Source organism: Phycodurus eques, chromosome 2 (assembly GCF_024500275.1).
Source record: "Phycodurus eques isolate BA_2022a chromosome 2, UOR_Pequ_1.1, whole genome shotgun sequence".
Taxonomy (NCBI): domain Eukaryota; kingdom Metazoa; phylum Chordata; class Actinopteri; order Syngnathiformes; family Syngnathidae; genus Phycodurus; species Phycodurus eques.
In genome coordinates, this window is record NC_084526.1 from 33484456 (window position 1) to 33499080 (window position 14625).

At 40.1% G+C, this 14625-nt stretch overlaps 1 protein-coding gene across 1 annotated transcript in view; it reads right to left on the minus strand.

Moving 5' to 3' along the window:
* The window catches only part of LOC133416197 (A disintegrin and metalloproteinase with thrombospondin motifs 7), a 100656-nt gene that overhangs the window by 6783 nt on the left and 79248 nt on the right, over positions 1-14625 (minus strand). Inside the window, exons 17-23 of the mRNA XM_061702949.1 lie at positions 12867-12993; positions 10590-10803; positions 7175-8824; positions 6712-6864; positions 5328-5501; positions 4773-4919; positions 3291-3453 (exon numbers count right to left, since the gene is read on the minus strand). Of these exons, the coding sequence (XP_061558933.1) occupies positions 3291-3453; positions 4773-4919; positions 5328-5501; positions 6712-6864; positions 7175-8824; positions 10590-10803; positions 12867-12993 (2628 nt within the window). The remainder of the gene's footprint in view (positions 1-3290; positions 3454-4772; positions 4920-5327; positions 5502-6711; positions 6865-7174; positions 8825-10589; positions 10804-12866; positions 12994-14625) is intronic.

Sequence of the window (14625 nt, forward strand, 5' to 3'; positions counted from 1 at the left end):
TGCATAGAGGATTGAAACACAGATACAAAATTTACTCTTTTTTTAAAGAATAATGAAGATTTTAAAAACATGATATTATCAAATATTAATTGGAATTTTACCAGCATACATATGTTATATGAATTAAATTTACAGATATAACTTCTCATTATTTCAATCACTCAAAACGTAAACTTAACTGTCAATAGCTTTTGTAAATTGAGTGGCTGACTCCCTTATAGTATATTGGGTTGACGTTACAATTACATTTCATTGCCATTTCACATACTTATTATATAACACACAGTGGGTACGGAAAGTCTTCAGAGCCCCCTTAAAATGTTCACTCTTTGTTATATTGCAGCCATTTGCTAAAATCATTTAAGTTCACTTTTTTCCCCTCAATTTACACACAGCACCCCATATTGACAGAAGAAAAACAATTGTTGACATTTTTCCAGAAAAAAGAACAACTGAAATATCACACAGCCATAAGTATTCAGACCCTTTGCTCAGTATTTAGTAGAAGCACCCTTTTGAGCTAATTCAGCCTTAAGTCTTTTTGGGAATGATGCAACGAGTTTTTCACACCTGGATTTGGGGATCCTCTGCCATTCCTCCTTGTAGATCCTCTCCAGTTCTGTCAGGTTGGATAGTGAACGTTGGTGGACAGCCATTTTCAGGTTCTCTCCAGAGATGCTCAATTGGGTTTAAGTCAGGGCTCTGTCTGGGCCATTCAAGAACAGTCACGGAGTTGTTCTGAAGCCACTCCTTCGTTACTTTAGCTGTGTGCTCAGGGTCATTGTCTTGTTGGAATGTGAACCTTCGGCCCAGTCTGAGGTCCTGAGGACTCTGCAGAAGGTTTTCGTCCAGGATATCCCTATCCCCGCATTCATCTTTCCTTCGATTGCAACCAGTCGCACCTGCAGCTGAAAAACACCCCCACAGCATGATGCTGCCACCACCATGCTTCACTGTTGGAACTGTATTGTACAGGTGATGAGCAGTGCCTGGTTTGCTCCACACCTACCGCTTAGAATTAAGGCCAAAAAGTTCTATCTTGGTCTCATCAGACCAGAGAATCTTATTTCTCACCGTCTTGGATTCCTTCAGGTGATTTTCAGCAAAGTCCATGCGGGCTTTCATGTGTCTTGCACTGAGGAGAGGCTTCCGTCGGGCCACTCTGCCATAAAGCCCCGACTGGTGGAGCGCTACAGTGATGGTCGGCTTTCTAGAACTTTCTTCCATCTCCCGACTGCATCTCTGGAGCTCAGCCACAGTGATCTTTGGGTTCTTCTTTACCTATGTCACCAAGGCTCTTCTCCACCGATTGCTCAGTTTGGCCAGACGGCCAGCTCTAGGAAGGGTTCTGGTTGTCACAAAGGTCTTCCATTTCAGGAATTATTAATAAGGATTATGAAGGCCACTGTGCTCTTAAGAACCTTAAGTGCAGCAGAATTTTTTTGTAACCTTGGCCAGAATTGCCTTGCCACAATTCTGTCTCTGAGCTCTTCAGTCAGTTCCTTTGACCTCATGATTCTCATTTGCTCTAACATGCACTGTGAGCTGTAAGGTCTTACATAGACAGGTGTTTGGCTTTCCTAATCAATTCAAATCAGTATAATCAAACACAGGTTGGACTCCAATTAAGGTGTAGAACCATCTCAAGTATGATCAGAAGAAATGGACAGCACCCGAGTTAAATATGAGTGTCACAACAAAGGGCCTGAATACTTATGGCTGTGTGATATTGCAGTATTTCTTTTTTAATAAATTTGCAACAAATTCAACAATTCTGATTTTTTCTATCAATATGGGGTGCTGTGTGTACATTAATGAGGGGAAACAATTTACTTAAATGATTTTAGCAAATGGCTGCGATACAAAAAAGAGTGAAAAATTTAAGGGGTTCTGAATACTTTCCGTACCCACTGTATGTAGGATAATATTGGCAACGAAAGTCAAAAATTAAATTAAAAAAATCTAAATAAATTGGAGACCAGGCAAACTAGTTGGTTCACAGTATGTGACACAGTAATTCCTTGCGACACAATACTGTGTTGTACTGTACTGGGCATTTTAGGCCATGAAAAAAATGACAAAACAATAATTTTGTACTGTATAGTAATATAGGCGCATATAGCCTTAAAAAAAAAACAGTAGTTCAATGTAACGGAAAATCGTCTCTTTCAGACGACCTCCCGCCCCTATTAGTCCATTCTATCAAGGTTCCACTGTATATATAGATTTATGCATTTATTTATTTAAAATAATTTGGCAAACATCATTGAATTTTTGTACAGTTACTGAAAATCCTTATGTAAAAGTCATTCTTTTCTTAGGGCAAAGTAGTTTCTATTCACATTTTAAAGATAATCAAGAGAATTCAATAGTGGATTTTAGAAGAATTTGCTCTAATCATTATTTTTGCTTTAACGAACTAATGAGCATCTGGTACGAAGTCACATCTGTGACACGTGAAACCTGATTTCACATTTGTCTTTAAATGGTTTGAGAACGCAACCAGAGAGCATGCAACGGAGGATACAACGATGAAAAAATGCTGACATAGAATTATGTGCATTACCGGGGTCTGCTGCTTTTAAAGGTAGCGGATGCAGTTTTCAAACTGCTAGCAAGATTTGAAGTAGCCTCACTTCGCAATTTCATATGTTTATCCTTGATTTTTCTAAAGAGCTGTCCAATTCCTTCTTTTTAACTTTTGTTAAAAAGAAGGAAGGAGTTCAAAAATTCAGGCAAGAAACTATACCGGTCTCCTTTGTGAGAGGCTGCGGTGTGTCCTTGCGATGCTGTGTGAGTGGCGGTGCGCATGAGCAAATTGTTGACAGACCATTTGGTCACGCCTCCTCTCTATACAGTCTCTGACTGGCTATTCTTGTCGTGCCCAGTTCTAAAATGATAAATAACGAAGTATAATAATGTAAAGTAATAAATTAAATTAGAGGCATAAAATGGGGCCAGAGAGGGGTGATTAATCGAAAGATAATTTTAATAATATTCTACTGAATATTATTATTTTTTTTTTAAACTGTAAACTCCACCTTTAAGTGTCAACCTGTAAAATAGGTAATAATATACTTAAACAGTGAAATTCAGGTTTGATATCTTTGGTCATATTATTGGTTGATTGAAATACATTATTACATACATGAAGTAGCCTCTTGAAGTTATGCAAATTCAGTTAAAGGTTTAGCTCAGTAATTATACTAAAAGGAAGACAAAATGTAGTTGAGCGTTGACCAAATTGTAAATTGTGCATATATTGTGTGTAAAGCAAATCATTTTCTCACCAGAAAGGTCCTTCTGACATTCATCCAAGTTACACTTCTGTGCGCTCCCCGGTTGCACCTCATGGTCACACTGACTTTGATCCGCCTGTTCTTGAGTCTCAGACTTCATGTTAACACACTTAACGAGTCGCTGCTGCACCCCACCACCACAGGAAGCCGAACACTGAAGGGAAAATTTGCCACTCATTATGTATACATATTGCACTCCCAGTGTACCTGAACGAGTTAAATGAATGAAAGTTCATGAACTAGTTCATATTTTTGTGAGCGTGAATTGAACTTAGTTCAATCCTGCCTGATGAACGTTATTGAGAATGCGCTATTCTGACGTCTATGAACTGTTTTCGAATGAAAGTTCATTTTCATTCAAGAGTGCCAGGTTTTGTGAGGGACTTCAAGGACAAAACCAGGCTGAACACACGATATACGAACCTTCATGTCGGGGGATAAATGGCGTAATTGCCAACCCATTCAAAGCAGCTGCGGTAGCCATTCATGTTTACATCGCAGCTGGAATGAGTGCACAAAGTGACAACACATTTCCTCATGTTTTTTAGATTGTAGGGTGAAAGCTGCCACTGGCTACTCATGTGGACTGAATGGGTGGCAACATGGGGGAAGTGAAATGCCACTATTTTGAGGGTAATAGCCTGTCAGCAACATTGGGGGGAAAAAAGAACAATGAACTAATTAATTTTTTGAACGGTGAACTTAGTTCCAAATTTTTAATTATGAACTCAACTAGTTCATATTTGGAACGGTTAACTGAACTTTGAACTAGTTTGTGTAGGAAATGCACTCCAAAGTGCTAATTAACATTACTTGGTTACAAATAATGGTGACACGTTACATTCAGTTTCACTGTTTGCCATGATAAGTGGGGGTGTTTATTGGGTTGTATTCATGTTGAGCACTGTACCAAAAAATATAAAAAGTAAAACCAGAGAAAGATTATTTCATCCTTTTCCACGAGCTTTATAGGCTACTGTATATTTGTTGATAGTCTACTAATTAGTGCAGCTGCCTCACAGTGATCTTAAGCAGAATAATCGATATGCCAGTCAAAAGCTTTCATAGGCCCCTGCATTTTTGTGTGCACACTGCATGTGTTTTTTTGCAATTACATCACTGCTGGAATGATATCACATTTTGCTCATCTTGACACCGTATGAGTCTCAGCGGGTGTTTTGGTTCTGTTGATGTGACTCAGGGATTAAGATGACAGTGAAAAGGCCTCTGTAGGAGCCCTGGCATACATAAGAAGTAATGCGTTTCTGTCTTGTATGTCTGCGTCTTGTCTATTCAAACCCATTTATTTTATGTTTTTGCTATGAGGATAAAGTGAATGAGATATTCATAATATCCCCCCCCCCCCCCCCCCCAAGAACTAAGACAAGTGATCACAACTGTGTTAGCATATACTTTATGTACTGTATGTCGTATGTCATTTCTACATATTGTGTGTGATTCAATGGAGTGTACCTGACCCCAAGATCCAATGAGCCACTGAGCACAAGGTTGAGTATTACAAGGCCGAGTGTTGCTGGGCTGAAGGTCAGTGTCACAAAAATTCTCCTCTGGGCAGGAGACAAGACGTTGCTGTCCTCCACCGCCACAAACCTCTGAACACTGAGCACAACATACACAAAAACAACAGCCATCTACAGGTAAGTGAGTGGACACAGTACAAGGGGAAATGTGAGAAGGGTGCAACCTTTATACAATCTAGAGTAAAAAGAATGGATGGCCTTCAGAAAAATCCTGAATGAGGTTCTATCAGAGCCCTTTTCATTAGGTTGGTGAAAAGCAAATCCTCAACTTTCATCACCCTATCTTCTAAATAAAATGGTGAAAGAAAAATCATGTATTCAGCTTTGGAGCATGCAGTTAATAGGATCACAAAATGTCAGGGAGACTTAAAGTGATGTGATGGATGGCGTGCTGTCAGAAACACTGTATTTTATAAACCTCCCCTTAAGGCGGCCAGGAGAGTAGGTGGTGGAACAGATAGCTCAATTTAAGTGCTATGTTCGGCACCTGTCCCCAGGAAGAAGTGTACCAGTCCAGACATGGCTCAAGGTTGCAGGACATTTGGCTTTGTGGCCTGGAGGACGTTGCCCGGCAGTGGAAAGGTCGTAGAGGTCTTTGATCCCGCATGTCGAAACACTGGACTTCTCTGGATTTTCTACCACCGCCACAATTCCTGGAGCACTGCAAAAAGACATGCAGTTATATGTATTCAAGGGTATCTTCGAAATGTTTCTGCAGTCCAGATCTTTTGTGGGGCTTATTCAATATTTGGTTGCCTATTTACAAATGCCAACTAAAAGCATCTCTGGCTATGCCAGAAGATTCTAAGAATTCCATTGGAATACATAAAAAGGCAAAGTTGTACTGTGCAGGTGTAAGTTTCAATTCAAGAATGTACCATTGATTTCTCCAGCAGTGGGGACATAACTTAAACTGGGATTCACTGTTCAACAAGAACAATATTGCTCGCACTTGAGTGGATGGCTTACCACTGTTATTTTACTAAACTAATGTATGTGTGCACAAATCTTTAACACAGATCTCGAAAAAGTACGGCCCAGGGGCACTTCAGGTCCGGCTACGGTCTTTGACTGGCCTTCACAGTCAAAGTAAAATGTAAACTATTCGCTGCTTTAATTTTGATATGCATGTGTGGGCGGTACCAGCAAGCAAGAGCAACTACTTATTTTCTACTATTAAGTGACTTTTCTGAACCCTCTACTGACTTTTATTTATTTTTTTCTTTAAGTGACTAGCGACAAGGCCAAAAGTGGTCCTCATGTTGGCAAAATTCCTGTACAATGGAGGGAAGAGGACCAGGGGGATTTACCCTAATAATCATTTGGGAGTTCAACTAGGAATGGCTAATATGAGTTAGTGATTAGTGCTCATAAGGTCAGCACACTTTAAACATGTACAAAAAACTGTTGATGGTGTAGAAACATTTTTTTTTCTCAATGTAGATTAAATTGTGAGGTAATGTTCATGTAATCAAAACACATTTACCATAAAAACACAAGTAAAACCGTATTAAAACAATATAATTGAACACTTAAAAATACATTAATATGGAACACAATTGAGGCCCTCAAAAGCTGTTCCAGTTTCTCACATGGCCCCTTTGAAAAATTAATTGCCTACCCCTGCTTTAAGGCAATCCCCAAACTAATAACAGAGAGAGGCCAATATGGACCCTTGTGGTAAACTGACTAATCAATTAAGATTTCCGGGTCCGAAGCCATCAAGTTGCTAAATGTGTTGAAAGACAACAGAACATTTAAACACATTTAAAATCCCAAAGGTAGACAACAAAATACCAAATGTAGACAAAAAAAAAAAAAAAAAAGGTAGAATACGTAAGAATGGTATAATAAAAGAAGGCCCATCTTACCTTTGTCCATTCCCCAATTCTCCACATGGAGCAGGGGCGCATGTAACAACGTTGGGCAGGTGTGGGCCTTTTGGCTGGGTCGCAATCAGACTCGGAGCCAGTACTGCAGGCCAAAGTCCTCCAGATGGCACCCAGACCACAGCTTGTGGAGCACTGTCCAGAAATACGATAACACATTACAATAAACAAAAGGCTGTTCACCAGACTAGCACGTGACATTTGCATGCATGAGAAACTTCATTTCATTTTTAGTATCAAGCTTAGTCTTTAAAAATCAGTGTGTTTGTTAGCATGTTATGTGGATCACTCATAATAAATGATTATACAGGACAAGGTATATCTGCTTTCACTTAAATGTCTACAGTGACCAAAAAGGAAATGGAAAAAAAAATCAGTGAGACACAGCCAAGCTTTGTTCCTCTGCTAGAGTGCAAGAACACAGCGGAGTTGATTGAAGACTTACAGAGCTCCAGTTGCCAGTGACCCAAAAGGCTGCGACTTGTGTGGCGGCTGGCGTCCGTTCTGTTGTCTGAAGAAGCAGCCAAAGATGTGGATGCTGGGTTGGTGAGACCTTCATCGTTGGTTTTTCTGTGGTCATATGTTGAGGAGTTACTGCTGTGTTCAGCAATTGGGTAGTGTATGAAGAGCCAGGATGGCTCGCAATACCAGATCTCAAGATTGGGGGTATTTGATTATAGTCATTGTCATTAAATGGAAATGGTGATTGGTGCAAAGAGAAATCTGCTCCAGTCCTTTCAGTAGAAGCTGTGGTTAGAGTCTGTTCTGTTGTCACTGGCTGGAAATCATGTGTGGGAGGCTGAGTGTATCCGTCCTGGTTTTTAGGTGGCTGGAATTGTGTTCCAGCAGACAATATGGTGTCATCAGGGGCATTTTGATTACCTGACATGAGCAGATGTGAGGAAAGTCGAGGAGTGCAACTCTCAGAGGGAGGCAATGAGGTTGTACTGAGGCCACTGTCAGACGCTCTGGAATCATCGTTAATGGTAACCAAGTCTGTATTGAGATGAGTCGTATGGAGATTTTCCAATTTATGGTCAGGTGAAAATACTGTTGATCCACTGGTATTTTGAGTAAGATATAATTCTGATTTTATTTGATCTCCTACAGTTTCTGGCGCTGGGGTAAAAGTAGAGAATTGTGGCGTGATGTAAGTTTGGTGCAATTGTAAGTCGTCTTCTTGGAGACTCACTGTCAGTGTGACAATGTGACTGTTCTCACCTTGAATTCCAGGCTTTGGAACAGCATGTGATGGCGTGACAGTGAATTCCTTAGTTTGATTTTCCACCCCTGCAGAATTGTGGTTATTTTCAGCCTCTTCTCTATTTTGCCCCACTTTGCTACTCTTTGCAGGCTCCCCTGTGGTGTCATCCGTAGGGGAGCTTGTGTTATTGTTTTTAGACCACAGAAGATCATCATTTCCTTCTTTTCGGGATGAATGCTCTGATGGTGACCGAGTGGTGGACACAGGCAGAAGGTAATCCTCAGCAAGATAGTCATCAACATTTCCAGAATGCTTTTGAGCAGGTTCTCCTTTTCCAGGGTTTCCTATGTCCTTCAGCTTGTCTTTAATAATGCTCTGTGGTTCTGGAGGTTTCGAAGAATGAGTGGTGTCCATCATACTGCCCGTTGGCTCTTCCTCTTGCAGAAAATCAATTTCCTGACTGTTCCCTGAATCTATTCCACCACTCTCATTTGATAAGTCTTCATGAAAATTGATGAAGTTGTAGTCATAGTAAAAGTCATCCACTTCAGGAGCTTGTTCTTCACTTTCTATCTTATTGTGATAATGAAAGTCTTCAAAAATGTTATTCAAGTCACTTGGATCATTATTTTTTGATTGGACTTTGGTGGTACTGTATTTTAGAGCTGGTTTGGCCACAGGTATGGAGTTAATTTCATTAAACACTTCTTTGCTTGCCCATCCACTTCCAGACCAGTCAATATCACCAAAATTGTCCACAACTTGTGGACAGTCCTGGATTGAACAAGCACTAATAGTGAGGGGCTTCTTTTGCAGGTCACATTCCACGCCGGTGTTTCTGGAGCAGGTAATGTTACGCCGATGTACTCCCCTTCCACACGTTACTGAACACTGCATGGAAGAACAATGACAGAATACATTACTTCAATCTCTGACCGTGAGAGCTACTTTAACAAAGTGAAAGCAGACGACAGCGACTTGTGTTTTACTTCTATGACATTTACTTATATTATATGTGTGTGCATAACCGATCTTCTCTCAAACACTCACTATAGTTTTTGTGCTATTCAGGGTCAGTAAAATGTCATAGAAACCCCAGGAGCCTTAACACATATTATACTATGTATGCATGTTTGGTGAATATTAAATTCTACACACAAAAAAATCCCAGGTGTAAAATTTACACAATGCTGTTTTTAAGTTTTCCACATTAAATTGAAAATGCTACGATTGTTACTATTGAAATTGAAAAAGAAATCCTGGCTAGTCATGAATTTCATGTGAGAAAAGTCTATCATTATTATTCATGTCTATGCAAGATGGAAGCTTTCGTCTTTCAAATAGCATGGCGGGAAATATGTTGTGATTTGATTAAACTGGGTACAATTTTTCCATTTCTTAAATTGGAACTAGGGCTTTAGTCAAGATGGAGGCCATTTTGATCAGCTCCAAAAACCAGACCTTTTTGGCACAAAACCTTCAGACATCTGCTAGAAAGCTGAAAGTTGCAGCATTCTAACCCAAATAAAATATCAAAAGTATTTTGTCTGCAACAACAACACTGTCAGGTCAAGATGTATTAAGCCCACAAACAGGCTCCAATCTGGGAACAAAAATAACAAAAAACTGAATGACTATACAAGGTGTTGAACAAAAAATGTCCATCCATACATTTCTTTTATAGCATTAGGGTCATGGGTAAGTTGGAGCCTTTTCCAGCTGACTTTGGGGTGACAGGTGGGACACACCCTGTATTGTTTGGCAGCCAATCTCAAGGCTTCCAATAAATATGTGCACATGCAATAGTTTTTATTATTTAACCCCTCGATTTGACTTGTGAACAAATAAATACTTGTTCAATTGTGTTACATTTATCTTGATTTATATCATAAAAATCCAACATTTTATGTATGCTGAATCCATTGTAAATGTTATTAAAATGAAAATAAAATAGGACCAGGGTCAACTTTCATGTGTTGTGAGTTAGATTTATAAAAACCAAAATCTGAGGTGTGTCAGGAATCTTCCAGGACTGGTGTCACAAAAGCTATATTTCAAACTACGAGTTTTCCCTTCAACGTGGGCCAGACAATGAACCAGCATGTCTCCAGAGAGAGATCCTGTGGCGTTTGCTTCGTTGAAGTTTAGGGTGTCATCAAGGGACCTGTTTTGAAGATATGGATGGCATCAAGATGGCCGTGACCACGGAGCTGTGGGGGATTACAAAATAATCATTCCAGGAGTACATGAAGGCTTTAAACTCTAGGGGGATTATTTTAAATTGGAAAACTTGGAGTTTGTAGTTCTGATTTGAAATATATATTTTTGTGATACCAGTCCTGGGACCTTCCTGACACCTCTCCTGTGTGTGAGGAGAAAACAGATGGATGTTATGAATAAAAAGAGACCATTCTGTAGTCCTCCATGCTATAAGTTTAAGACATACATGAATGCCTTATTTTTATGTACGCTATCAACTATAGCAACACCTTAACCTCGAAACTAAATGATAAAAAGCTAAAATGAGACAGTCTATGCTAGTCTAATTCCAGAATTAAATTTTGCAGGTACAAACTATATGAAATAAGGAAGCACAGAATATGACTAGTACTCATGACTGTTTTACACTAACAATCATATTCCAAGCCACACTCACCTTTGACCAACTGCCAGTGGTCCAATCTGCCGGGCATGGGATGTCTGTGTTGCAGGGCAATACTGACTCAGGTTTTGGGATGTGTTTACATTGACTGGGCTGTAGGGCTTTCTGATCATCCACGCTGATGGCTTGTACACACAGCACTGTCCTTTTCGCTATGCCAGTGCTGCCACAGCTTGCTGAGCATTTCTGCCACTCACCCACCCACCATCTGCATTCAGAGACATATTTAGTTGAATTGTGGAATTAATTGTTATGGACATTGTTCAATTTCACAATGGACCCAAAGACAATGACTAATGTATTTGACATTTTGCAGCAAATACTGTATAGTCAATGAATAGGACTTTACTGTCTGCATGAAACACATTGGATCTGCATTCTGAGTTTCTGGCCAATTGTGCAGTCAGGAATGCTTAAAGAATGTCTCACTAATTTGACTCTGTAATGGTGAAAAGCCACATGACATAAAAACATGAAAATTACACATTACATTCATCATTACTATGACATGTAAGATGGGGGTTGTGTTTGCTAACAAATTAAGAATTACAAATGCATGGCTGTAATCACGATTTGGGATGGGAATTCATCAGATTTTTCTGACTACGATTCCATTTTCGATACTACTTAACGATTAAATTCTTTATCGATTCTCATATTTGTAGTTTCCAGGAGAAAAAGCGTCCAGGGGTCTTAAAATAGACAACAACAACAAAAGAAGAATGAAATGAATAAAATAAAATAAAAATTTTAAATGCCCGCTGGATATTATATCTAGGTTTCTCACAATCATAAAAACATTATAATCGAAGAAAAACAATTAATGTGCCACGGCATGGGTTGTGTATGCTTGTTCCTGCATTGTAAATGCACCCTGAATGAACCCTGTGTATCTTGCAGCAAGCATGTGACATACAGTATGTTCTTCTGCCCTCCCTAAGCGTGCTTTAAGCTGTTTAATGACACCACCATTGGAGTTTACTGTAAGACTAAAAGCACAACAAAAATAATTACACAAATTGTACAGAATATTTAAATACAAGACACACATCATTTTAAAGATCACCATCTTAATGCTAACACTCATGGAAAACCCTAAAGATCCTTTCCCTTCTGCTTGGTTTCCGGCTGCCATTACTGAGGTGACAATGAGGGCAAGCTTCTAGCAAACAGCATTAACATTCATATACACATTCTGATTAGAACTCATCTCAATGTTATGGTTAATGTTGGATCTAAAGTTAATATTGACACACTAGAAACTGTTGAAAGGACGCATCTGGAAAAACTCAAGTTAGTCCAAGTGAAAGCTTGTACAGTAAGCAGGGTACAGTACATGTGGCTTCGCTTGTTGTTGACATTCACGGTCAATCGGCTTAAGCAATTATTTACGACTGCACAATGTCGTTGAAAATTGGGGCCACGTCACTGACCCACACACTCTGAAACGGTGGAAGCCGAAAACAATCCAATTCTGGAATAATAGACTGTGAGCGGTAGTTTAGGTGAGAGCTGGAAAGTATTTTTGTCACGTTTGGGGTTTGGTCGAAGGCGAGGAAGGCAAGGCAAAAACATGGAGGACCCAAGTGCAGGGAAGCAACGCAGTAGTGCAGGAGTATATAAAAAATGATATATAATTCCAAAAAACTAAGGAAAACAAGGATCATGAAAAAGTCTAAATGCTAAATTAACAGAGTCCAAACTCTAAACACAAAGTAATGAAGAAACACTTGATGAAATAACTGAGCGACATCTGGCAACTATGAAATGCCACAGACAGTGACAATGACACCTGACAATGACATACTGCAAAGATATGTGATAAGGACAATGAACCGACAAGAACTGAAAGAAACCAGGGAACTAAATACAAACAGATTGACGAGACAACGAGGAACACCTGGACAAGACACGAGTGGCTGGAGAGAGCTGATTGGTCGACACAAAGTCGACGAGAACAGGTGGACACAACAACCATATGAGCACATGACAAACATGGAACACAGGAAAATATGGAACAAAACTAAACACAACCCAAACCAAAACACAGACCATGACAATTTTTGGACACATTGTTTGGTCCAGACAGTCGGGGTCCGTTTTATCGAGATTCCACAGTGTGTGTGTTTGTGTGTGTGTGCGTGTGTGTATACAGTATATATATGATACGATTAGTCGACTAATCGCAAAAATAATCGGTGACTCATCGAATACCAAAATAATCGTTGGTGGCAGCCCTAGTTGCAGGTAATGTTTCAAGGGCAAACTCACATGGCTGGACAAGGCTCATTGTTACAGGTGGTTTGGTTGTCATCAGGTCGGGTTAAAGGGTCACAAAATGACTCATCCACTATCCCGTTGGTTCTTTCTACACAGTGATAAATCTGCCTCTGAACACCTGGAATGACAATGAAATGAGAGGTTTTCATGCATGGAGGCATTCCTGCACATGCACACACATAGATGTTAATTCCTTTATTTCTCATCTGTTCTTGAATTTCTTCGGATCTTAACACTTTGTTGCAGTTTTTTTGAGATCTTTTGGCTGACTTCATTTTGTCAGACGTTCTTTTTAAGTGATTTCTTGATTGAACTATTGGAGTTATAGTCTGTTGTGGTTCAAAAATAATCCAAAATTTTATCTTCAGTAACTTCCTATAACAATGTAAATTATATTCTTTTCATCCCCCCCCCCCCACCCCCCTACACACTTACGAGTTCATTCACCCAACCTTTCTTCCTTTTTCTTCTTCTTTTTTTCTCCCTCTCTCCTTATTCCCTTTCTTTTTTCTCCCTCACCTTTCTTCTTTTTCTTCCCTTTTCTCCTATTTCCCTCAAAACCCCCACAACCAGACCAGCCAAGTGCACACACAGCTTAATCACACGCTACTGATCCGACACAAACTCTAACTATTTTCTGAGTAAAGTATAGTATATACAACAATAAACACGCACTGTGTCATATTACCATATGTATACATAAAATCAGATAACATCCATGTTCATAAGGCATGTGTGATCAATCTTATACAACCCCTTTTTCATCCCTCATTTCCACGCCTCTACAGTACCCTCCCTTCCCCTTCCTCCGAGCTCGTAGTCCCTCTATTCTTTTTCTTTGTCGGGGTAGGTTGCCTCTATGCTATTTGTGTATGTCTACTTTTCTGTTCTCCACATTTTTGAAGTCAATCTGCTCATGTGAAGTTGTATGCCAGCAAGAAACGCTCACACACCAAATATGTGATGTTTCCTAGCCCCTCTACCACGTATTGCCCTCACACCTACAACATCTATTCACTAGTCACCCTACATTCTCCCCCTCTTCTTTCCATCACCCCCCTGAATCATATCCCTTTCACCACTCCTTTGCATTCCTTTCCATCTCACAAGCATAGCGCTCTGTGTGAGAATCCCCTTTAAAGTCACAATCCGACTCACACTTCCCCACTACACCAGCACGATACAAAAGTCTCCCCTGATTGGGTTGCCCACATTTTACTCGCATTACCCAAACAGCAATGAATTAGGATCCAATACCGGCACATAATTACCATATACCAACACATTGTCCCATTTTCACTCCAAACAGCCAAATGAAGGAATTTGTTACAATTCAAGGTGGGAATATGTGGCGGCCAATCCGGGACAAGCCAATTCATCGTACTCATTTTTTTGAACAACACGAGGTGAAAAGAGGTTAGGGGACCGGCCCTTTCCTTCCGTTGTCGTCGTTGGTCTTGAAGAAACTTCGGTCTCTTTGGAGAAGCAGAGGAACTAAAGGTAGCTCATTTGTTGCGTTAGAAAGTGTCTCGTTGCTGCCCCCCACCCTCCCTCTCCCAAGAAATGCCACCATGTTAAGCCGCACAATATCGCACGTATCAGAAAGTGCCACTGCTTGCCAGCAGTGACAGATGACAACAGGCAGCTTGCAACGACTCACTAGTCCCAGAGCTCGGGCTCTATCCCCAGACATCATGGTAACTAAAGCTGGACTGGCCATTGGTCCAGCAGTATAAGGGGCAGGATGAGG